The 26,313-nt window shown below is 35.8% G+C and overlaps 1 protein-coding gene across 1 annotated transcript in view; it reads left to right on the top strand.

Moving 5' to 3' along the window:
• The window catches only part of nos1apa (nitric oxide synthase 1 (neuronal) adaptor protein a), a 139,924-nt gene that overhangs the window by 13,863 nt on the left and 99,748 nt on the right, over positions 1-26,313 (top strand). Inside the window, exon 3 of the mRNA XM_065272582.2 lies at positions 24,086-24,178. Within this exon, the coding sequence (XP_065128654.1) occupies positions 24,086-24,178 (93 nt within the window). The remainder of the gene's footprint in view (positions 1-24,085; positions 24,179-26,313) is intronic.

Raw genomic sequence — 26,313 nt, 5'->3', positions numbered from 1 at the left:
AACGGCTTCATTTATTGTTGTGAGCGCTCTGTGGTGCCTCTCTTGTGCACGTGCGCTCTCTCTCTTTCTCTGCGTGAAGCCGAATGCTGAGTGAAAGAATTAAAAGTTGGCTGTGTTTTCCATGCGGATTCTTCTGTGTACTTGCATTTTCATGTAAACGTCAGATGTTACTGGCAGAGAAGACGACTGATTCGAGTTTATCATGAAAGGTTAGCAGTGTTTTCCCACATACACTGGTTCTCTATGTGCTTGTGCGCGAGCTCTCTCTCTCCTATGCCCACGCATGCCTCTGTAGTAACTCTGTGTAATGGCAATTTTTTAATTTGCGCCAAATTGTCTGCGATGTCGCGTTTATAAATCAAGATTTTAGTAACTTAGTAGTTAAAGTAACAGCTGGTTGGATTAAACACAAGGTTATTGGGTCATGTTTAGTCACTATTTTAATAGTCTTTGGGGTGGTTTCCTGGACAGAGATTATCTTAAGCCAGGACTAGACCTTAGTTTAATTAGGAAATATAATTAGTTTAAAAAAAACATGCCTTACTAAAAACATTACTTGTGTGCATTTTCAGGCCAAACTAAGGGCACTGATGTATTTTAAGATATGTCAGTGCAAGATGTTTTCAGTTTGGACAGCTCTTATATTTATTTTAGTCTAGGACTAGTCTAATCCCTGTCTGGAAAAACCACCCCTATATATCTGACAACAGAACAGATATTATGTGAAAATAGCATTCAGTTGTGTTAAAATACAATAAAACAAACAATGACTGTCAGATCAGACAGAGAGTAGAAAAACAGATTATCCAACAGATTAAATAGCTAATAAAAAATAGTCGTTAGAGTAGTCAACTAATCGGAAAAATAATCGCTAGATTAGTCGACAGTAGAAATAGTCGTTGCAGCTCTAATGTTGACGCGATTTTAAGTTTATTTTTTATCAGGGAATCAATTTTAAATGGAAGTTCAGTGCAGACATCATCTGATAACACAGAAGGGTTATACTGCATCGTAAATGAAACCAATTAGGCTTTATTATTTTATGCACTTTTGTTCTGTGTTACGCTGTGGGAGAAGTAATAAAGAGCGCAATCCATTCTCCCTCTTCGTTAGGGTTGTGACAATTAATCGGGCAAATGCGCGTTTTCTCAATGAATGAATTTGAATGAATTACGGTGAAATGCAGCCACATCCAAAAGCCAGGGGGCGCTCTCGCTTAGAAACACCATTTGTGCCACAGAAGAAGTAGTATACCAAACACTATTCCAGGAAATGTCTAAAGGAATATTTATATCGCTGTTCTTCAGATTGTTTCAGGTATTTTCAAGATAATAAAGAATATTTTAAATGATTGTGTTTGACGAGTGTTGCCTTTTTAAATGCACGTTATAAACGAGTCAAACTTGTAGTGATTTTAGATTGATAAGGACTTCCTACTGATCACGGAGCCGTAGTACATGCACAAGCTGTGCATGAAACACTGAATCGGAGCCTTACGATTCAGAATCGATTTCAGACAGGTCTTTTTAATGGGAGCGCGATGCATCGATGCACATCCCTACTCTTCGTACTCTCCCTCCCGCATTCGCCTCTGTCCCTCGGCTCTATTTTTCAAAATAAACAAGCAAAGTTACAGATGACTGATACCATGACCTAAACCTCACGTGGCAATTTTACCTGCTGAATTTTAGCTACACATGTCTGCGCAGACTGCATCTCTTTTAGTGCAGATGATGTGTTGTGTCTAAACAAAAAGTGGTCGCCTGAATGAAATGCAAGTGTCCGCGCAAACAATACAGTAAATAGCTTTACAAACAAAAGGTTTGCAATGTCCTCGTTGGCAAGGTGAACAGCGTGACCAGAAATGTATGATTTGCAAACTAGTATTGACTTATTTGAACATTTTGAATACCATTTAAAGAATGGTAAAAAGAAGTCAATCATAGCATACATTATCCAGATTATTGACAAAATGATTAATGAAAATCCAATCAAAATTGATGTTATAAATAATAAAAGGGAAATAATAGTTGAATTGTTACGTTTAACATGTGATGTGAGATTATGACTTAATGTACTTAAACTACAATCAAATACAAGAAAACATTATAAAAATCCCTGAACATCGATTTTAGGTCTAGTTTTCACATTTAGGCTACCATTATATTTTTTAAACAATGCCTAATATTTTTATAAATGTTTTAAAAAAGGGAATTCATTTTTTATTTATACTACGTTAATAAATTATTATCCTTTAGTGCACTTGGATTAGAACTTTAGTTTCTTTAACCAGATGTTCTTGCATCTTATAAAAGAATGTTTTTGGAAAGAGAATGTTACTGCAGTATTGTTGTAGTTATGTTTTAGGTTGACTACTTAAAAAATAGAAATTGAATCGTGGATTGGTTAGATGTTCTGAAAAATCTAGATTTCATTTTTTGCCTCATCACCCAGCCCTAAGATCATGTCTGTATTAGGGCTGTCACTTTTTATTCGATATTCGAATATGCATTCGAACATGACGTGAAATATCCGTATTCGAACTATAAATAAACCATCCGGTTTTTTAAATGCCATGTGTAGCGCATTTTTTACAATAACACCTTGTAATAGGAAGGAGGCTGAGAGTGAGACAGACGACGGCAACTGTGCGCAAGAGAGGGAATCAAATGGGACCAAAATGAACCTCATGTGCATGTCAAGATAGAATTATAGTTTGTATATGAAATGACATATTGTTTATAGTGTTAAATATTGTAGCAGAATAAAAAGCTTGTGTTAATACGTTCGCATTATGAAATTACCATGTATGAAGATAATTTCATATTTTTTACAACGCAATGTAAACTTTATATTAAACAGCAACAGCATTTGTCTTGTAAACGGATTTGAAATGATCATGTGCTGACTATTGCGCGTCACATTGACGACAAGTGAGATCTGCTTAAAGTGGTAAGTTTAATTTCATCTCAAGTATCAAAGGGTTAGTGCTCTATATCATTGAAAACGGGCAAGCAAACAGCACGCGCAGGGTTAATGTACTTGTGAATGATGGCTCACAAACGCGCGGGATAGGCTTTGTATGTGTGCTTGTTGTCAATGACAGTTCTGGTCACAAACACGCTCAAGCGCGGGATATGTGTGCTTGTCAATGACGGGCATTAAATCCGCGGAATTCCGCAGAGTTTTCTGCCGAAATCTGCGGGCGCGAATTTTGTTTGCGTCTCCTATATACTTCTGCTGCTATTTAAGTTGCTATTTAAGTTGTCACGTTATTGTTTGTAACTGTTCTGAATCATGTTTTTTATATATATATAAGTTTGTAATTCATAATAACAATAAATTGATAACCTGCTGTTTCAAACATTAAGTAAAGAAGTAATCCAGACAACCCTGTTTATGACTGTCACTGTTAATAATTTTCTGATTGAATCTCCATTACGGTGGGTTTTTGATGCGCGTGGGGGGGGGGGCGGCGCCTAGATATTCGAATATATTCGGATACATTGCATGATATTCGAAATCCGTTCGAATTAGATTTTTCTCAAAAGTGACAGCCCTAGTCTGTATCCGAATGAATTGAATCTTCTGTCACTGATTATGTGTTTTGCATTTCTGTTGAAGCTATACGGTGTCGTCATAGCTAACCTTGTCTGTGTTTCAGTTATTACACAGCCTGTTTGTTCTTTTCATGTTATTCTCAAATGAAATGTTGCTTAGAAGTCTGTTTTGGACTCGGGCCATTTTAGCAGTTGATTTCCAGCTCCTGCTGAGCCTCGGTATGATTTGTGACCAAGTGGGTTTCAGTTGGATAGTCTCTTATGTCTTTGCACTTCTCGGTCTATGCTGTGAATAGTAAACCTGTCGACACTCAAAGAGGTTACATTTATTATCATTTTTCTCATGCACTTGTACACAGATGATGAAAAAACTTTTTCTGCATGTCTGCCTATCTACCCATTTTTCAGAATCACAACATAAAGCAATAAGATTAAAGAATAAGTCTGAGTGATACATCTATTCACACACTTCAGTCTGTGTACTGCTTTTTGCTGTAAATATGCTGTAAAAGACAAATGAGGGAGAAAGTCATATCATTTAAACATGGTATTATGCAAAACTAGTAGTATGCCAACCCTTTCTTCCAAAATAAATTGGGGTATTGATTGTAGTAATGTATGCCTAGTGGCCATTGATTGGGGCGGCACAGTGGCTCGGTGGGTATCACTGTTATCGCAAGAAGGTCCCCAGTCCCCGAATTGAGCTTGGTCAGGTGGCCTTTCTGTGTTGAGATTTGAATGTTTTCCCTTTTTTAGCGTGGGTTTACTCTGGGAACTCCGGTTTCCTTCAACAGGCCAAAAACATGCAAGTCAGGTGAATTGGAGATACCACATTACCCCTTCCCCAACCTGTTTATTAACTTGTGTCATCAACTTGTGGATGAATTAGCCAGTTCTTGCCATGAATATAGCCATACACTGAAAACCCTAATAAGTTGATTAAACTAATTTGATTGAGTAAACTTGTTTTCTCAATTCTATTAAATAATAGGTCTCCCAAAAACGTATATATTTAAGGTCACTTAACTTTGGTTAACATTGGCCACATAGACTGAACTTAAAAAGTTAAATTCACCAAACTTGGAGTTTGTACAGTGCACTTAAACAATTACGGTCACTTGGTGTTTATAAAGACTGAAATTAAATGGTTAATTCACTTTATATAACAAGGTGTAATGAAAGCTATTCAGGACTGACTAATTAACTTAATTCTCCACAGAAGCACAAACCCCACTGTTCACATTTATCCACTTCATTATAGTGGAGAGAAATACACTAAGTTGAATGTGATGCATGCATAACAAAGGAAACACTGATCACCTGAACGGTGACTTCACAAAAAACTATAATTTACAACAAAAACATCACTCTTTGAAGCATTATTGTAAAACTCTTAAGAAATTTCTTATCAGTTGTTAATCTTTGACCAAAACTAAATCATTCAAAACTTACATTTTCAGTTAATTGCACTTGGTTTTTGTATGAGAATAACTTATATTAACAGTAACTAATTATGTATCCTTTCAGTGTTTATTGTGAACACAGGGTTTAGAGCAGTGGTTCTTGAACTGGGGGCCTTGAGATGGTGCCAGGGGGCAGCAATATCTTTATTGGTGTTTAACAGAATAAAGAAACCAATATGGGTTTATAACATTGTAAATGTTATAAAGTAAATTACATACTTTTAATTTTTGCATGAACAATCCCTTTACAGTTATAAAAAATGTGCTTATATTTAACATGCAGATGTCCATGCATCCCAACTGGGTGTGCATCATACATCTTGAAAAGTGAAGCCCCCTGGTGGCTGGCTGCACTACAAGTCATAAACCCTGCCTTTTCATGCAAATGAACGTGACTCGGCTCTAAATAAAAAAATATTTACACTTCCAAAAGAAATTCTATAGAAACGGGGCGTGTTGTCATGATTGGCTTGGTTGAATTGGGTACAAAAGCGTTTGGGTGGAAGTTTGATAACACGGCTCGCCTCTGGCTCCGCAGAGGATTCCTTCTACGCATTCCCTTACTCCAAACTGACGTTTTTCCGTAACATGGCAGTGGCCATTGTCTGACATTTTTTGCTTCAATCCATTACAACGGAATGAAGCGGCATCACGTCGTCCATCTTTTTTACAGTCTATGATCCCAACACTCAGTGTCAAGAGCAGCGGTATAAATCCTGCCTGCTGACTTTTTTGATGCATTGCTCACTTACAGTGACAGGTGCTTTGAAAAGTGCTCCAATTACATGTGTCCCATTCAAAGGCTTGCATAGCTATCATCATGCTTCTGTAGTGTGGTGCCGAAGCTGCGTAAAGGTGAGAGGTGGAAAGCGGGACATTGTAGAAAGTGGATGAAGGTGTCAAACAGATTCAGTTGACTTGCCATCAGTGTTTTAAAGTTATTTACATTTATGAATTTGGCAGATGCCTTCTTTTCCTAAGCATCTTACAGTGGATTCAGGCTTTACATTTTATCAGTGCGCTATATGCATTCCCTGGAAATCGAACCAATGACCCATGAAATGCTAGAGTCAGGCTTTTCAATAATATGAGGCGGTCAAGTGAAATGATGAAAGCCACTCGAATGGATCAAATGCTTTAAGCATAATAGTAATCTATAATTTGTCTGTAATAAGTCCATTCTGTTGATTAGCCCAATGCTGTGGGGTTTCATTTGTTTGGCAATGGATTGTGGCAGTAAAATTGCAAACTGCAATAAAATAAGAATGTACAAAATGTTTAAAGCTTCTCATGGGAAAAACCCAATTAAATGGACATTCCACTTTTTTTTTGAAAATATGCTCATTTTCCAGCTCCCCTGGAGTTAAACATTTGATTCTTACCGTTTTGGAATCCATTAAGCTGAACTCCGGGTAGGCTTGTTGCAATAGTCGGTGAAACGGTGATTACCGGTGCTTCAGCCTCTCACCGGTTAGATCACTTGCCCACCGCGACACCGTCTTTCACCGTCGTTTTGATATTTTCTTGTAATTAAATCATTTAGTTTCGTTAGAGAGAGCAAACACTTAACTGTATGTGTCTGCTGTCTGAATCTAGCGGAGCTGAACGCGCGTCATCACAGAGCAGCGGCTGCGGGTGTCAGATTTCATTAATTCCTCAGACTGCGGCAAGCAGACGATGGCAGAAGCCGCGTGCTTACTCGTTTTTGTTATAAGATGCATATATGATGTTTAATGTAGGCGAGATCGTTTTGTTGTTGTGTTTTTCATTAAGAATAATAATAAACCCATCATTCAAGCAGCGCTTTATGGAGGAATAGCCGGTTGCTCTGCTTACTTTCTGTCAGAAGTACCTGCGCACATTGACTCAAGCACTTAAACCAGCAGTTGCACTCGCATTTACATGCAAATTCATACGCGATTTAACGCAGCGTACGCAAGCGCTGGATTTAAACAACAGTTGCATCTAATTCAAAAGTGAAAGTAAAATGCGCACTTCTGTCCATTTATAAGCCCCTCCCACCCGGTGAAACCGGTAACACCGGGTTTGTCACGCGCTGATTAACCGGTGGGAAAATTCTGTCACCGCAACAACCCTAACTCCGGGTCTGGCGCTAGAACTATTAGCATAGCTTAGCATAATCCATTGAATCTGATTAGACCATTAGCATTGCGCAAAAAAAAAAAATCAAAGAGTTTCAATATTTTTCCTATTTAAAACTTGACTCTTCTGTAGTTACATCATATACTAAGACTGCCGGAAAATTAAAAGTTGCGATTTTCTAAGCAGATATGGCTAGGAACTAGGGCTGTCACTTTATTCGATATTCGAATATGCATTCGAACATGACGTGAAATATCCGTATTCGAACTATAAATAAACCATCCGGGTTTTAAAATGCCATCGCAGTTTTACAGTAACACCTCGTAATAGGAAGGAGGCTGAGAGTGAGACCGACGACAGCAACTGTGCGCACGAGAGGGAATAAAATGGGACCAAAATGAACCTCATGTGCATGTCAAGATAGAATTATAGTTTGTATATAAAATGGCATATTGTTTATAGTGTTAAATATTATAGCAGAATAAAAATACGTGTTAATACGTTCGCATTATGAAATTAGCATGTATGAAGATAATTTCATAATTTTTGCTAGATATTCGAATATATTCGGATACATTGCATGATATTCGAAATCCGTTCGAATTTGATTTTTCTCAAAAGTGACAGCCGTACTAAGAACTATACTCTCATTCTGGCGTAATAATCAAGGACTTTGCTGATGTAACATGGCTGTAGCAGGCATAGTGATATTACGCAGTGCTTGAAAATAGTCCTCTGCTATTGAAAGTAACCAGGGTTTCCCACAGCATATTTCAGTTAAGGCAGCCCGCCTAAGCTTGGAAACCCTGCCGCCTTAACTAGGTCATCAAAAAAAAAAAAAAGATTGCTGCACAAAAGGCCGTCAAGTGCATCTCGGAGAATAGCGCGTACACGCATCACACCGCGAGCGGACCGTCACTGTCTGGAGGTAACTAGCCAGTTGATAAAACATCTCTGAGTACACACCGCGAGCGTGCACGCTCACCACACGACCGAAATGAGATAAGACGTGGTCTGTCATGTCTGGAGGATAGTCAGTTAATAAAACGCGTGTCTGTGAGAACTGTAAGTGGACTTTTTTTGTTATTTGTTATTGTATTAGTCTACAGTTCTTGCAAATTTAAAGTAAGTTAGCTGGTGGTTTTGTTGTTTGAGCAACCTGCTAGGGTTTCATGTGCCTGTTGTTAGATATAATTGTTGAGCGCTCTTGCTCACTTTATTTATGTGCATTATTTACATGCTACAGTAGTTAAACTCCTTTAAGATAATGTATTAATAGTGGGAAATAATCAGTGTTTTACCATTTTTCCATCTATCATCGTTCGCCAGACGTTCTACAACATCTGCTTTAGTTTGTGTTTATTAACCCTTTAGTTTCACTTCCTCACGCAGCTATTTCCGTTAGAGGTAAAAACATTTAATTCATTAATAATTTAGTATGTGTTCATTTTTGTCATTGTTTCTTCAAAATTAAGTTTTATTTGAGTGTTTTAAAAATAAATATTTTATTTATTTATTATATTAAAATATTTTAATTTTCATCATGACACATACGCCGCCCCCAGCACCGACCACCTTAACTAACAAATTTTCTGCGGGAAACCCTGGTAACCAATGGGACTAATTTTCGGGCAGTGCGTAATATCAACAGCACTACATTGTAGGTCTGCAACTAACAATTATTTTTTCGATTAAACGATGAATTTCCAACCTCTTATTCAAAACAGAACTAAAATCTTTAGAAATTACACAAACATGTTGCTCCTTGAACATACCTGAGCTGTTACAAAAATAATAAAATAAAATAAAAAGTGGACTAACAAAAAATACACACGTATGCTTAACATCCGCCAAATATGGGCTGGGCACGTGCGTCTCCTTGCTCGCCATGAGCTGGAGCACGCCGTACAGAGCAGCAGGAGAATGATGGCGCGATGATTTAACGTACAGGTCCATGACAGGGAAAAGCATACAACTCTCTCTTAAAGTTTTATTTCTTTGTTTAATATCATTGGAGTTTGTCATTGGACTTTTTTATTGATTCCAGAAACTTTTTTTACCCGCTGTCGTCGCTCCATAAAGCATGTGTCCACTGTAGGACACGATGTAACTACAGAAGAGTCAAGTTTTGAATAGGAAAAATATCCAAACTCTGAACTCACTTTACAGTTTAGTAACCCTGGTTCAGTTGAATGCAAGTTAAACTGAATTTGTTAAATTTGCTTTTCTGTCACCTGGATGTAAACACGGATTTAAAAAGGTATGAGAGGAGAGCAAATGTGATTGCAATGTTGAACCACTTAGCAATTTCATTCAGGAGACATTACTGTAAAAATCATCTGTGTTTGCCTTGAACAGAATAGGGCTACTTTTTGACATAAAAGCAAAACCTATAATTTTCCACCTTGGCAATACATTTTCACTAAAATATTTAACAAGGCGCTTTATCAAAAATCGCTTTCAATCTATTCTAAATGACACCTTTTGATGTCAACTCAATGAGCCAGGAGAGCTGTGTGATTTTCTCTATTTTGTAAAATACCTCTTTACAGAAAAGTTTAATACCATTTGACCAAAACAAATTTCATAGAAAGGAAAATAATGTGATTTTTGACTTTTTTTAAGGATAGTGTTTAATCTTTCAAGTGGCACAGTGTATTTATTATTATTATTATTTTTATAGATAAGATTTTCTGGTTTTCTAATAAATTAGATTTTCTAATAGATTTGAGATTTCTTTTGGATAAAGACAAACCTGAAAAAAAGTATATTCCCAACTCATATACACTTCAGAATGGTTGCTAAGCTGTTCTTTTATTCAGCATGCTTGACAGACATAAGATAAGAGTCTTTCTGTGGTTTTCACACATCTTTGACAGCTGAAAATAGGAAATCATAGAAGTTCAGGCTACTATTGCTATGTATTATGGCTTATTGCTTGTTTTGGATGTCTGTTTGATCCAGGCATTATTTAGATATTTAGCTGCAAACCCCATAACACAAGAGAAGGAGAATTCACCTGGGATTGTGGCTTGCTTTCATTCTGTTTTCTCTGGGGCACCTTCTCTATATCACTGACAGATAAGCTCGCTAGCAAGCCTCTTCAACCTTGGTAGTGTAAACGGCAGTTTCTCTAATCCCAAAGGAACAAGGAGCGCTTTGGTCATCATTTCGGTTCCCACAGAAAATCCCTGTGTGTTTTTTTTTTTGAGCATTGGATTCCATTTCACAGCAGAAATGTGGAGCTGCATTCTTAAAGGGTCCACCGTTATCCCCCTACTATTTTAAGTAAGCAGATTTTTAGTACTCACCCAGACTACAAGCTAATAAAGGCTCCACATAAAACATTTGTTTCGAATGGCTAATTTGTTAATGTTACCTTTTCTATTCAGCATGTTGGAATTTTAAAGAGAAAAGCAACGTATGACAAATTTCATTCATTTCAATTAAATTCCAAATAGTAGATTGCTGAACAATTTGTTTCAAAGTGTTGCTTGGTGATAATAGTTGGCGTGGTGTATAAGCTTTTTACTCCATGATTTAGCTTTGACAACTTCAATTCAATTTAACTTAATTTTGATTGTAAAACCATATAATATAAAGAAAGTAACATTTTGCAGGAAACACTTAAGAGATGATAGATCAGTATAATGCTGGGCACCTCTTAAAATTATGTTATCTTCAACAATAAATATCAATTTTAATATGTGCACTAAGTAAATGGCAAAACAATTACGATTATCACAATAATTAAACCACACCCCAAGCTCAACGTCACAGGAGTGAAAGCAAATTGTACGAAAAGGTGTATGAATTAATATGAATTAGCCACCTATTAAAATGCGTACCAATTGCCATGAAATTGCATTGGGGTGCTTTGTCCCTAAAATAACTTTTCATTTACCATACAGGAGAAATAAAGTCTGCTTTATATTCGTAGTGGCTCACAATGAGAACTATTTTATAAGAGAGGGCCGGTAAGGTCAAAGGAAGGTTGTGCAATTTTATTTCCTCATGGGGGAAAAGCATTAAAATATATTAGGCTTAAAGCACAATTGTACTTGGAAAAACCCCAGTAAAAATTTGGTTAGCAATAAAACATCCACACAATGAGAAATCCTTCTATCATACAAGCTGCTTTACTGTTAATAGATAAAGTATCTAACAGAAGGCTGATATGCTGATCTATAGCCTATATAAGCAATATTGGATGGGAATCAGTTATAAGAGGGATATTATTCTGGAAGGGTCTCATGCGAAATGGATATAAATGATCAGTACCATTACTTGCATTTACTATTTACCAGACCCATTTACTTGCATTAGGTTCAGAATTAGGCAATGACCCCATAACACAAGGGTGAGATTTGCACATGGTTGAGCAGCAGGGATGTTTCTGGAAAACTACCCAGAATGCCATAGAACTGAATAGTTCACCCAAAAATGACAATTCTTCATTTATTTACTCCCCCTCGTGTTTTTTTTAAACCCGCGGTGCAATTTTAATAAATGACGGTACTACTACCTACACAGTAACCCTAGTAAAACAAATACTAGGGATGCATAATGATTAATCCCAATTTATCTATAGCAGAATAAAAGTTTTTGTTTGTGTATAATAACTTGAATAGATAAATGCACAGACAGACAAGCATGTATATTTAATAAATGTTTCCATTTGTATATATATATTTATATTTATGTATAATTTAATTTATATTATATATAAATATAAATACTTAATATATAAATATGTTTTTTCTTAAAATTACACATGCATGTGTGCATATTTATATAAACATAATTATTATACACAGTTCACACACATATATGATGTAAACAAAACTTTTACTCCGCTATAGATTAATCACAATTAATCGTTATGCATCCCTAACAAATACTATGGAAGTCAATTGAAACCGTTAACTGTGCGCATGTCATCAACTATCAAAATATTTTCTTTTGTATTCATCTTTCTTCTTACCGTCGCAAACGGAAATACCTATGACCCATTTTTTTAACCTGACGGGAGGGGTTGTAGTTGACCAATCACAGTGCTTGCCGTCTGCATAGAACTGATGCGCTTTTAAAAAATTGGCGAGGTGCACGTCAGGCTACGCTCAGGCTACAGATAACCTACGGTGAGACCTTACGCATGAATATAATATGGGCATAAATGATGACAGAATTGTCTTTTTTTGGGTGAACTATCACGTTAAAACCCCTATTGTACATCTTAAAAATGTAGCAAAACCCCATAATAGCCCAGTTTGGAAAGCTTTGCGTAGGCAAAGGCCACAAAATCTAGGTGTTATTCTCACATCGCTTTCCAAAACAATCCAATTTTAAGACCCTCTTATGTGTCTTGGAGTGTTGGCATATTCTGATTCATGAATTCATGTGGAACTTGCCTCAGTTATAACTCATTATAGTTATTTCAGTTTCTTGTGGGTTCAGGAGATTCATTTTGTTTTTCTTGCTGAAGCAGTGTTTCCCAGCAGTGCAGCCAAGTATCTTTTCTACATAGCTGTCAAGGGCGGTCTAGTTCTCGGAATTTCCTTAGAAATGAAGAGGTGCGAGGGCTGGGTCCTGGGGTCTTAAGCCCATGGCACACTCTGATAAACTGATAAAACAAGCATACCTCAGCAGCATAAGGTGCTTTGGATAAATGTGTCTGCCAAATGCATAATGTGGAAAGGGAGATCCTTTTTCTCGCTTGAGTTTTGAGCTTGATGAGCTTTTGGCGTGATATTTTATTTCACCAGGTATAGATTTTCTTGCATGGAAGCCTTTTCAAAACTGTTTTGAGAGGCTTACCATCTTTTGTTTTCTGCACTGACAGTAATGACTGCTTGCATTCTTTTGCTGTAAGACCTAAACAAGATTTTTACAGGGCTCCAGAATAACCTTTTTCACTAGGAGCACAGTGGCCCCCAATTGAAAATTTTAGGGGCGCAACCAGAAAATTTAGGGGCACACACTGCAAATCAACATGCTAACCAAATATTCATATTTCTACAAATTTCCACTGTATTACTAATAAATACTTTAATGATAGAATTATAAAATGTGCTGTTTCAAATTCAGTGTCACATCACAAAGAAACGTCAAATTTACTGGTCGCACATGTGCGACTGGATGTAAAATTCAGTGGCACACTCTCAAATTTTGGTGGCAGTCTGGAGCCCTGTTTTTAGGTGAACCATGCTTTCATAGCATTCAGATTTAATTTATTAGCACATGCTTTTGGAAATTGTAAAATTGATGCTTCTATGCGTTTTCTGCTTGTTAAAGTAATTGCGAAACCCTCACCGTGCCAAAATATTTGTGTAACACACTGATATTTAGTGTTTACTTTCAGCCCGAGATAATTAAGAGACTTGTTTACTCTCAATAACAAACACACCACGCAAACATGCGCATACTGTTTGTGTTTTCTGTATTTGATTTTTTCCTCAGCTGACTCACTTCATTTAAACAAATGCCCACGACTGCATGATTCACTGAGTACAGTTAAACCATGGATTAAAATACTTGCAAGTAGGTGAATGGCCACATTAACCACATGCTATAACAAGCATTTTCAAGATAACAAGATAACTACTGTAGCATGCTCCAAAACATTAACAAAACTTGCATATCGAAGATATGAACGTTTAACGCTTTCTTTCCACAGATCAATAATATTTATGACATCATTCTGCACTTAAGCTTCTCATAAACTAAACTCTATTGGCTATTTTTAATGGAGGAGGAGCCACTCAGTATTTACCTAACTTTCTGTCTCTTTAAAAATTACAATGCATTGATCAAAGCTGTGCATTTCAAGGCTCCTCAGTGGGTCTTTAAATCTAAATTTAATTAATATAAAGGCAAAATCCTTTTCTATGATTACATTTGCCTACTTAGCTCACAACTTTAAAGGATTACTCCACTTTCTTAAAAACAATAATTTACTCACCCCCATGTAGGGCTGAAACGATTAGTCGGCAATAAAAATTTGTCAACAAATATCTTTGTTGTCGAGTAGTCGTTTGGTTTCTCTTTGCCTAATGTAAGGGCCTGCAATGTCGTGATTTGTCCGCTACGAAGCAGTAGCGCTAGAGTGTAATGCAGCCCTTACACATTTGTGATAGAAGAAGATGGATGAAAACACAGCGTGGATTATAGCGTAGTGCAAATGTATCAGCAAGAACATGTCATAAAACTTCAAACCAAAAAAGCTGTCATGTTTAATACATAAAAGACAGAACTTGCCTTTCGCGGGAGCACAACGTTTAAAGAGGAAATATCTGGGCTCAAGAGGAGCCTGTGAGAGGTAACTTAAGTGTTCTCAAGCTGGAGCTAACTTACGTTATCTAGTGGTAAATCTCTATTAAATAAATGAGAATGCAGTAGAGTACCACTAATAGTAATAATATTAACAGAAATAATATCATGTTTACACTTTATAATGAGTTCATCAATCATAATGAACTTATTTGTACTTCAGCCTGAGTTAATGCATGCAAGTTACAAACATAAACTAATGAAAAGAAATCATTAACATGACATGTCTTTTAGTTGTTAGTTAATGTATTAATAAACAATGAATTCATGTGTTAAATCATGTTATACTTCATGATGACTCTTCATTAGTTTATGATTAGTACATGTCATAACTCAGCATTACTTCATATTTAAGTAAGAATTCATTTAGATCAGTTCATTATGGTTTATGGACCCTTATTATAAAGTGTTACCAATGTAATTACAGTAATCTGATGTAAGATGATTTATATTTCATAGAATAAAGCCTAATCGAGTTTAAGAGTCAGGATAGTAATAATAAATAGTGTTTTTATAGTAACACTTTTAGATCTTATAGTCTATTTTAGAAAAGAAGCTCTTTATACTGCTGACAAGAGATGTTTGTGTTAAAACAAATATTTTGTCTGTAATGCTGCTTAGTGTTTGTTTATTTTTTTTAAGAGAACAGAATATTTAAACAATGCTTAGAAAGCATTTGTGTGTAATTTGAGTTGGACAGAAATCCGAAAACTTAAGAGAATGACCTGCTCAAAGTTCATTAAAACAACTATTTCAAATGCTGAAGTGATTTTCGTTTTTATTTATTAGTTAGAATATGTATAACTTAATGTTTTAACTAATTGAAAAAGTCGAATAGTCGTTCAAAACATACTGATTAGTCGTTGAAATAATCAATGATTAGTCGATTAATTGGTCTAATAATCGATAGATTAGTCGATTATCAAAATAATCGTTTGTTGCAGCCCTACCCCCATGTAATCCAAAATGTTGATGTATTCTTTGTTCATTTGAGAAGAAATTTTTGGAATTTTTTTTTTTTTTTTGGAAAACATTCCAGGATTTTTCTCAATTTAATAGACTTTATTACCCCAACAGTTTGCAGTTTAAATGCATTTTCATCGAAGCTTCAAAAGGATCTAAACTATCCCAAACAAGGCATAAGGGTCTTATCTAGCAAAATGATTGTCATTTTTGGCAAGAAAAATTAAAAATATGCACTTTTAAACCACAACAACTCATCTTGATCTAGCCATGTTACGCTCCAGCGTGACCTCACTTAATAGGTAATGACGTCGAAAAGTCACGTGTAACGTATATGAAACGCACATTTGTGGACCATTTTAAACAATAAATTGACACAAAGACATTAATAAGTATCATTCCACATACAACAACATCGGAATGGTCCTCTTTCTCCACACTTGTAAACATTAGGGCGGTAATTTCGCATATGTCATGGCTATTATAGCGCAGGGAATTTAGAAAAATCCTGGATTTTTTTTCTCCACTAAACAAAGAAATACATCAACATTTTGGATGACATGGGGTGAGTAAATTATCAGATTTTTTTGTTTTAAGAAAGTGGAGTAATCCTTTAATCCTGTTTCTGATTAAGTTGTATGATCAAAGTGATGATATAGGGAACTCTGAGAGGATGGAGGTAAGGTTATGTTTGTAGATCAGCCTGCGAGTGCTTCTGTAATGAAAAAAGCTTTTACCTGTAACTTAAAACTACACTGAAAAAAGAATTGTTAGGCTTACGTAAGTCAATTATAGGCACTGGTTCCACATGATTGAAATAAGGTTTTTTTTTAAATAAACTTAACATGTTACCTCGGTGGATATATGTTATTTAATTTTAAGATAACTTATTTAAATGATGCGGAACCACTGTTCATAATTGAATTACATAAATTCAACAATTCTTTTTTTTTATCGGTGTACAAAACAGGAACACATCCCAAAAATGCTGCTGTATTTCCATTAGACTGCATCATCTTTTTTTCCTGTCAGTCTTGAAGAAAAGGAGGAGAGGATGGAAAGTATGAATGTGGTCTCCACTGTGCTTTTATACTGAGAGGCTCTTCACTGGCCAGCCTAATTATAATGTTCAGACCCATTGTGGAGAGACCTTTTCCTTTTTTTTCAAGGAAAATCAGATAGAAGCCATTTTTTTTTTGTTTTTAAAGGGTTCTTATTTATATCCATTCATTAACCATTAGTAGAATATTAAAATAGACATAACTGCATGTCTGATGAGGTGTGTGTCTTATTGTGACGCACAGATTGTGTTTCATATCCATATAGACTGAACCACAAATATTTATTATCAATATTTTTGCGTAACTTTTCTGTCTAAGTGTTCTGGACTTAAGGTTGATGACACTGCAATAACATTTCAAGATTTTTTTGCTAGTCACTTTAACAGGTGAAATGAACCCATAAATTTGTCAATTTATTTTCTACAATTTTCTATCCTCCTGGACACCTCCAGGATATCTTTATTGGTTGCCATGGGAACACCTTTCTTGATGGTATCCTCTGTAGCCATGGACACTGAACATGTCTTAATGCTGTTACAAAGTGTCATCATTCTTATTTGGATTATTTTGGAATTTTAGGAATTTCTGATATCATGACTTATCAAAGTAGTTTTCTCTCCACTTTGACAGTGAAATGTAGATGTCACTTATCTGGATATTGATCTGTACATATTGTACGCATTCTGTTGTCTGCACATACTTATAAGACAGATGCCTCACTACACCTAGACATACTCACTTTTCAGAAGATGCAACTTTTTGATAAGTAGCAACTTTTGTCACCAAGATTCACCCATGCTTGATGATTAATACTGACACATTTTATGTCCCATTGTGCTACTCAAGAGCTTTAGAGATACGGCCAGCCCTGTGACTCACTTGCTGCCTTGAATGCAAAATTTTATCAAAAGAGATGTGCTGAAAGATTATGAGAGAGAACAATGTGACTTCTGATAGTCTGGAACATACAGGACATTTTGATTTTACCAAAAACCCTTGATGGAGATTTGGGAGTGTCTCTTGACAGTTCACCAAATATCTCAGTAATGTATAATATGGCTAGGATAAATCATGCAGTAAATGACAAAAGCACCACATGCATTTCAAACAAAATGCGTTTATTTGGATGAGAGGTCAAGTCAGTCCACAACAATAGCCATGTTTCCATCACCATGATTTTATGCACATTTTGAAGTATGGCATCGAAAACGAGTGATGGAAACGCCAAATTTCGATAAAAAAAATAAAGTTTTTTACGCTTGAGGTGGTAAATGCGAATAAAGGAAGATATAATGCATTTCAGAATTAATTCTGACGTAGCAAACATTAAACCCACGGGACTGACCGTCTAGCCTTTTTCCACTGTCGTTGTCTTTACCAGATATGGGGCTCGACATCGTCGCAATGTACTTGCTGCTAGTGACTTCATAAAAAGTCTGCATTACTTCTTCTATGCACAGCATTCAGTTTGGCAATTACAATCTGCACGGCAAATTTAATAATATGCCGATCAATCGGAGCATCCCTAATGGAAACGTAAAATAAATAAAAAAATCCCTTAATTTGCAAAAAAGTTTTTACACTCGCTTAAGTATTTTTGATTTATGCGAAAAAGCGTAAATGCGAATAATGGGAGATGGAAAAGCATTTGCCGAATTAATTTTGATGTAGCAAACATTAAACCCACTTGACTGAGCGTCTAACTCAGCTGTCAGTTGTTTCAATCCAAACGAGAAGCAAACTTTTTCAAAATGTGTAAAAAAAAACAAAGAAATGCGAAATAGGTGCATTTCCATCAAGTTGTTTGAGCGAATGACAATGTTATTGGTAACCTAGCAACCAACAGTAAACAAAACAAGGTACACGTGGGAAATGGATACAGGACTGCGTGTAGTCACGATGGGTCAAGTTATTAATGTATTAACCGTGCAGCTTGTAATTGCCAAACAAAGCTGGGGACAGAAGAAGGAAGGCAGCATTTTTGAAGGCACTAGCATGTTTCCATTATTATGATTTTTTTTTTTAATTTTTTTTTTTATAAATATATATTTTTTTCAGGCTTTTTATTTAGACAGCATAGTGGAGTGTAGACAGGAAAGTGTTGGGAAGAGATAGGGGAGCGGGATCGGCAAAGGACCTCAGAGACGGGAATCGAACTCGGGTCGCCGTGAGCACACTGGTGCTATGTGTCGGTGCACTAACCACGGGGCTATCGGCGCCGACGCATTATTATGATTTTATGCGCATTTTGAAGTATCGCATCGAAAACGAGTGATGGAAACGCCAGATTTCGATTGAAAATCCTATGATTCGCAAAAACGTTTTTACACTCACTTGAGGTATTTTTGATTTATGCGAAAAAGAGTAAAAGCGAATAATGGGAGATGGAAACGCATTTGCCAAATTAATTTTGATGTAGCAAACATTAAAACCACTTGACTGAGCGTCTAACTCAGCTGTCAGTTGTTTCAATCCAAACGAGAAGCAAAGTTTTTCAAAATTTGTAAAAAACAAAACAAAGAAATGCGAAATATGTGCGTTTCCATCAAGTTGTTTGAGCGAATGACAGTGGTATTAGTAACCTAGCAACGTACAGTAAACAAAACAAGGTACACGTGGGAATTGGAGACAGGACTGCGTGTAGTCACGATGGGGCAAGTTATTAATGTATTAAGTGCAGCTTGTAATTGCCAAACAAAGCTGTGCACAGAAGGAGGAAGGCAGCATTTTTGAAGGCACTAGCATGTTTCCATTACCATGATTTTATGTGCATTTTGAAGTATCGCTTCGAATACGAGTGATGGAAACACCAAATTTCGATTAAAAATCCCTTGATTCGCAAAAACGTTTTTACATTCGCTTGAGGTATTTTTGATTTATGCGAAAAAGAGTAAATGCGAATAACGGGAGATGGAAACGCATTTGCCGAATTAATTTTAATGTAGCGAACATTTAAACCAACTTGACTGAGCGCCTAACTCGGCTGTCAATAGTTTCCATCCAAACGAGAAGCAAACTTTTTCAAAATTTGTAAAAAACAAACAAAGAAATGCGAAATAGGTGCATTTCCATCAAGTTGTTTGAGCGAATGACAGTGGTATTGGTAACCTAGCAACCAACAGTAAACAAAACAAGGTACACGTGGTATATGGAGACAGCACTGCGTGTAGTCACGATGGGGCAAGTTATTAATGTATTAACCGTGCAGCTTGTAATTGCCAAACAAAGCTGGGGACAGAAGAAGGAAGGCAGCTTGTTTGAAGGCACTAGCATGTTTCCATTACCATGATTTTATGTGCATTTTGAAGTATCACATCGAAAACGAGTGATGGAAACGCCAAATTTCGATTAAAAATCCCTTGATTCGCAAAAAAGTTTTTACACTCGCTTGAGGTAGTTTTTGATTTATGCGAAAAAGAATGAATGCGAAAAATGGGAGATAAATTCTGACATAGTGAACATTAAACCCACGGGACTGACCGTCTAGCTGTTTCCGCTGTCGTTGTCTTTACCATATATGGGGTTCGAAGTCATTGCAATGTATTACCTGCTAGTGCCTTCATAAAAAATGCTGCATTCCTTCTCCTGCACAGCATTCAGTTTGACAATTACAAGCTGCACTGCTAATAAATTAATACTTTGCCCCATCGTGACTATGCAGTCCTGTCTCCATTTTCCATATGTACCTTGTTTTGTTTACTGTTGGTTACTAGGTAACCAACACCACAGTCATTCGCTTAAACAACTTGATTGAAAGCACCTAATTCTGATTTCTTTTTTTTTTCTTTTTTTTGCAAATTTCGAAAAGATTCGCAACACGTTTGGATGGAAACCCAGCTAAATTGTGTGTATAAAGTGCTGCAGCAGCACAAACTGAATGATTTGCTAGTGTGATGTCTGTTTTGGTTTTTTTGCATGTCGCTCCATCTTTAATCAAGCTGTCAAACCACAAAAACCCAAATGTGTGAAAAAAGTTCTTCTTTTAGCATCTTCTAGACTGTACTTTGTGTCATTGTTCACTTCGACATGCAGTTGCACATACATGGCACGCGAAGAAGAAACAGCTTGTTGCGCATGGTGTTGGACAAGCATCAGCATTGCTTGAGGTAAACAGGCAGTGAATTTTGAGTTGTTAAATATAGCCCCTCAACTTGGTCTATCTTTGTTTTTACCGCCACAAGCAAATGCGTATGAGGAAATGCAACACAGATTTTTTTTGACCTGAGAGGGGAGGAGTTCTAGCAGACCAATCGCAGTGCTTTTGGTCTGTGTAGAGTTGAAAGGTTATTTTATTAACAATTACAAAAACAAGATAATCGAGGTAAATCTGTTATTGTGCGCTTAAAATATGAATTGCATGCTGCTGGATTGATTTGTTTGAGCTGTAAAAGGGTCCACTAGACCCAAAACACATATAATGATCTAACTTTGACCTGCAATCTTACCCACATCCATGCTTAGAATATGAAGTCTGGCATCCAAGTAAAATAAATGCCATTGGTGCAAAATGTCTTTATAATGGATTACCTAACCTGTTTTTCTCGTTGATTGATGTACCCCTTTTCTCTTGCATGTTAAGACTGTCAGGTGTAGTTTAATGGAAGTCATTTCCCTTCCCTTGTTTTTGTGCATGTAGCTGTCACAAGACCCAGGTTTTAATTTGTAGGTTTCTGGCATTAGGCACTGTGTACCCAACTGGAGTTCTTGAAACCAAGAGGGTTACTTAATTCCTGATCTCGGTGTGTGAATGCCACTCTTTTGAAAGATGCCATTTTTCAAAGGTGACCCGTGCTACATTTTGTGAAATGCCTTTGTAATGAGCCAAATGAGCTTGACATTTGAGAGATGTAGATCAAATAAAAGGCGCCTGTGCTCTTTCTTGGGCATAATCACAACACAGTTCAGAAATGGACTTATGATGTTTATTCAAATATTTTTATCTCCATTTTAAAGGAATGAGTTTTGAATTCATTAAATAGACATTACTGTTATATTTGTTTGTAATAATAAATAAATAATCACCTAATTTGCATAGCAGTTCTTAACATGACTTTGGTAAAGCTGGTGAAGCTGTATCCATGCGGCACGCTGCTGCAACTATAAACTACATTGAACATTGGCTACTTCAAGTTTATAGGTATAGTATTATGACCAAAGTATGGTACTAAATTACAGTGTCTCCTACAGGAAATAGTTTATTACCGCAGGAGCCAGAAGGAGGACGCCTGTGGTTCAGTGAGCAAGCCGATTCCAAAAAAGCAAGTTGTCTGATTCAAACAATGACTCAGACGGCAGATTTCAGTATTTAGCTCAGCCAGATTTGTCAGTCCATTTGATTCATTAAAAGTTTACATTAACATTTACATAAAAGCAGTGCATTCCAGTATGCATATTATCAGTATTTGTGTTTTCTAAGATTATGACCTTGGCATAGAAAGCATCGTGCATTTCCAGCTACAGAAACACCACACTCGTTAAACTCACATTCCCACTTTTTATTTTGTTTTTGTGTGCACATATTTTGTATTTTTGATGTGTAATTTATTATATTTACCTGAATAGCTATACAGAAACAATGCTGTATTGCATCACCTATGTCTTATATTGTGTGAAACTGTGTTTTGACTTGAAATTCATTTTAAAACCACCGTTGCGCATAGTTTTCTGTTGGGTTTTGTCCTTGGAAGTGGGAACAGGGACATGTTTGAAATGTGCTTTGACCTTGTAGGATAAGCTCAGAGAAGAATTCAAGATAAGCACAATGCTCCTCATTGTCTGACTCAAGAGAGTGTGCAGGTTTCAACTTTATTCATATTTCAACACTGGTGTAATGTTTGGTCCGGCTCATAATGAGAGAGAGAGAGAGAGAGAGAGAGAGAGTATATATATGATACTTTATGTCCGTGTGTCATTTTTATGCCATTGTCACACTTCAGTCCAACATCTTATGACAGTATTCTTACATTTGTGCTATAAAGACAAGTGCTCCAAAAGAAGACACAAGTGTTTTTACACATGACCTTGTGAAGTGGTCTATCTTCTGGTTTATTCCAGTTTCTCGCAGACAGCGGCTTCTGTATCTTCAATGACCCCTGTGAGTCAGTACTAGATGAAATTTCACTCATCATCTGCTGAGAGACAAGAAATGGGGTGCAGGTGGCTTATAGAAACTCAATTAGAATGGAAAACAACAGGAAGGCATTACTGCAGACAGGGGGCGGAAATAGAAAAGAGCGTACAAGCCGTCACCTTGTTGGTATTAGATACTAGGTGCTCATGACTTTACTTTACTTTGCTGGACCTTACAGTATAATGAATATTGACTGCCAAATATTGCATAATGAACAACTTTAGAGGAGAAGAAAAGGAAAGAAAGGTTTCATAGAGACAGCCTTTATCGCCCAATATATATATATATATATAAATATATATATATTGTATATATGTATATTTATATGTATATGTATGTATATGTATGTATGTATATGTATGTATATATATATATGTATATATATGTATGTATATATATATATATATATATATATATATATATATATATATATATATATATATATATATATATATATATATATATATATATATATATATATATATATATATATATATATATATATATATATGTGTGTGTATATATATATATATATGTGTGTGTATATATATATATATATATATATATATATATATATATATGTGTGTATATATATGTATATATTTGTTCAATGCTAATCATTTATTTAACTCTTGATCTTGTTGTATGTTCTCATATAGCGTTTAAACACTATCATTATGACGTTAAGTATGAGAATGGCGGGTTAAGGTTATTTTTAATATCTTTAAAAATTTTTTTTTTTTAAATATGTTTGGTTTAAAGCCTGTCTCATTGAGCCATGGTGTTTACATATTTTCCCTATTACGTTTCCTATCTCTAAAATGTCAGAATGACCCAAAAAAAGTCCTATCTTTCTATCTAATAATCAACATTTTTAATATACACTGGCAGTCACAAAAAATGAGCTCATCTAAACTTAGTTCATAAATATGAAACATGCTGATATTGTCATGTGGGCATTTCAGTCAACTAACATCGATTTTTATAAACTAGAAATGAAAAATCAAGACAGCAGCTTTCCCTGCGGAAACTCTTGTTTACTTGTTTATTAATGTTTGCTCACAGCTGCTTGTACCAACACCCACATCCATAAGTCTCTGAACATGCTAATGCCTCTCTGATTGGTGGAAGAGCTGTACGTGCTTTCACAAAAAAGAGCTATAGACAAATCCTTTTACTGGACATTTTACCCAGATGTACTTAAAAGGCTCAACTGTTCCCTTCCCTTTGACACTCTCTGGTCGATTAGAAGTTAAAGTCTTGCATTTTAATTGTCAAAATGTTAATCGCATTTGAGTTGGTTTTGTTTTCTACAAGGACTCATCTGCCAATAAAAATAAAGGTGAAGTTATTGATGATCGCAGAGGGCACAAAGCTTGTTTTTTGTCCTTAGATTGAATTGAAGGTTTTCTAAAGTTGCCTGAAATGGTAAAATAACTGCTGTATATTGATATTTCTCTTTCTTCTCTCTTACAGTATGAATTTAAGGTGAAAAATATCAAAAAGAAAAAAGTCAACATCATTGTGTCTGTGGATGGGGTAAGAGTAGCGCTTCGGAAAAAGAAAAAGGTGAGCTTTCATTATTGTTTTACTTGTTTTTTTTTTTTTTTTGTTAAAATAAAAACATTTACCATTTAATTTTACCAATTGAAAGCCTCTAGTAGTGAGCCAGTTGTATTTTCATTGCTGATCACATTCTTAAAACTCTTATATCGCCATCAGCTTCCCAAAGGTTACTGTCATATTGATTTGTCATTGTTTATGAAAGATATGCCTAAACCAGTGGTCTCCAACATCAGTGGGCACCAGGTTGCCCGCAAAGAGTTTGTGAGTTGCCTGCCAAAGCACGTTCTATTAATACCCTCAATTTAATATTTATTTATTACATATTTTTATAGTAGCTTGGCTTCTTTCATGCATGTTACATTCTTTTAACAATGATAAAACATATTAACAAAAAAAAAGAAAAAAGTTTTGAGTAGACTCTATCAAAAAAGTAGCCCTCCAGATTTATCCACTGTGGTAGCCCTTGCTCACAAAAAGGTTGGACACCCCTGGCCTAAACTAATGCAACATTCTTCAGGTTAGAACAACAAATTAGCCTTCGAAAAAGTATTTATTTATACTTGGAACTAGGGATGGGCGATATGGCCTAAAATCCATATTGCGTTATACATTGCAGCCTCTTGCGATAGCGATATGTATTGCGATATAATAATTTCAATAGGCTCGTTTCAGAACAGGTTATATAGACCCTTACAAAAGCCAAACTGCTAAAAAAGTAAGTAAAAGTAAACCGTTATGGCCAGATTAGTCTTGTTACCTCTCTTAGCTGGAACTTTTGCCTGACACACTCTACAGCAGGGGTGTCCAGACTTTTTTGTGTGGTGATCTACTTTTAAAATGATAAAGCTGACAAGATCTATCTGCTAAAAACACAGTTAATTATTTTATAACACTAAACACTTTAAATGCTTGTGAGGACTATACTGCATATATATATATATACTGCATGTTTCACAATTACTAGACCATAATGCCCATTTCGCGCGTGGAGCAGCAGTTAACTTATGTAACTTATGGCTTAAATCCAAATAATAGATGTTGCATCGGCCTTTTTCATCAGTTCCTCTGTTTCACTGACGCTTTCATCCATGTTTATTCGACTGCAGCTCGTGGCTCTAAAGTTCGCGGGTAGATTGTGTCATCAACACGCATTATCGCGATAGTGCAATAGATTTAAAATCTCTATTGTATGCCAATTTTCTATCGTTTATATTGCATATCGTTTATATTGCCCATCCCTACTTGGAACATTTAATTAATAGGAATGCTTCACTATATACTCAATCTAGGATAGCTAGAACCTTTGTATTGACTATAGGGAACTTTTGTGATGATCCAAAAAAATATGTATTTACCAATAAAGTACTGAGAAAATATCCACCAATTGGAACTTGATCAACATAATCAGTTGGTAGAATTAAAGTCGCCATGAAACGGAAGTAGCGATCGTCTTATTTTCCTAGTTGTGACCTTGCAAGTAAGGGTCATGTTGCTAATTACTAATCTCTTCGATCTTTTTCCGAGCTTTTTGTTCGAGTCCTTTCTTGTGACCGGAAGTAAAGAGAGATAGTTTCGAGAAGAGGAGGAGATTAGCATTTTTAATTAAAGATTATGAGGGCACATTCATTTGTAAAAAAATAAATAACGAAGCTCACAAATAAGTCATTTATAGAAATAAATACCACAATATTAAAAAATCTATTTAAATTTCTAGGGATGCACCGATAGGATTTTTTTGGGCTGATACCGATACAGATTTAAACAGACAACTTCTGTCCGATACCGACGTCGATACCGATATTAAACCCTTGTATACAATACTATACAGTTGGTCTATTAACTAGTTTATTTCTGCATCAAAATATTTTTACTGAACATGGATTGGATCTAATTAAAATTTAACTGACCAACATAATAAGAGAGGCACAAATTAAGCTAAAACAAATCTAATAAGACAGCATGACAACCTTAAAAGGTGGTTTTTGCTATTCAACATTTATTTTATTAACAACATTAACTCATTTTTTTTTACATATAATGGATTTCTTTATGCAGCTAATTAATAAACAATCGGTATCGGCCTTTCTCGTGCTATTGCCGATATGCAGATGGTTTCAAAATCATCAAAAAACGGCCGA

This window comes from Paramisgurnus dabryanus, chromosome 7 (genome assembly GCF_030506205.2).
Source record: "Paramisgurnus dabryanus chromosome 7, PD_genome_1.1, whole genome shotgun sequence".
Lineage (NCBI taxonomy): Eukaryota > Metazoa > Chordata > Actinopteri > Cypriniformes > Cobitidae > Paramisgurnus > Paramisgurnus dabryanus.
The sequence above is the reverse complement of the archived record's forward strand: the minus strand, read 5'-3'. Positions and strand labels throughout refer to the sequence as shown.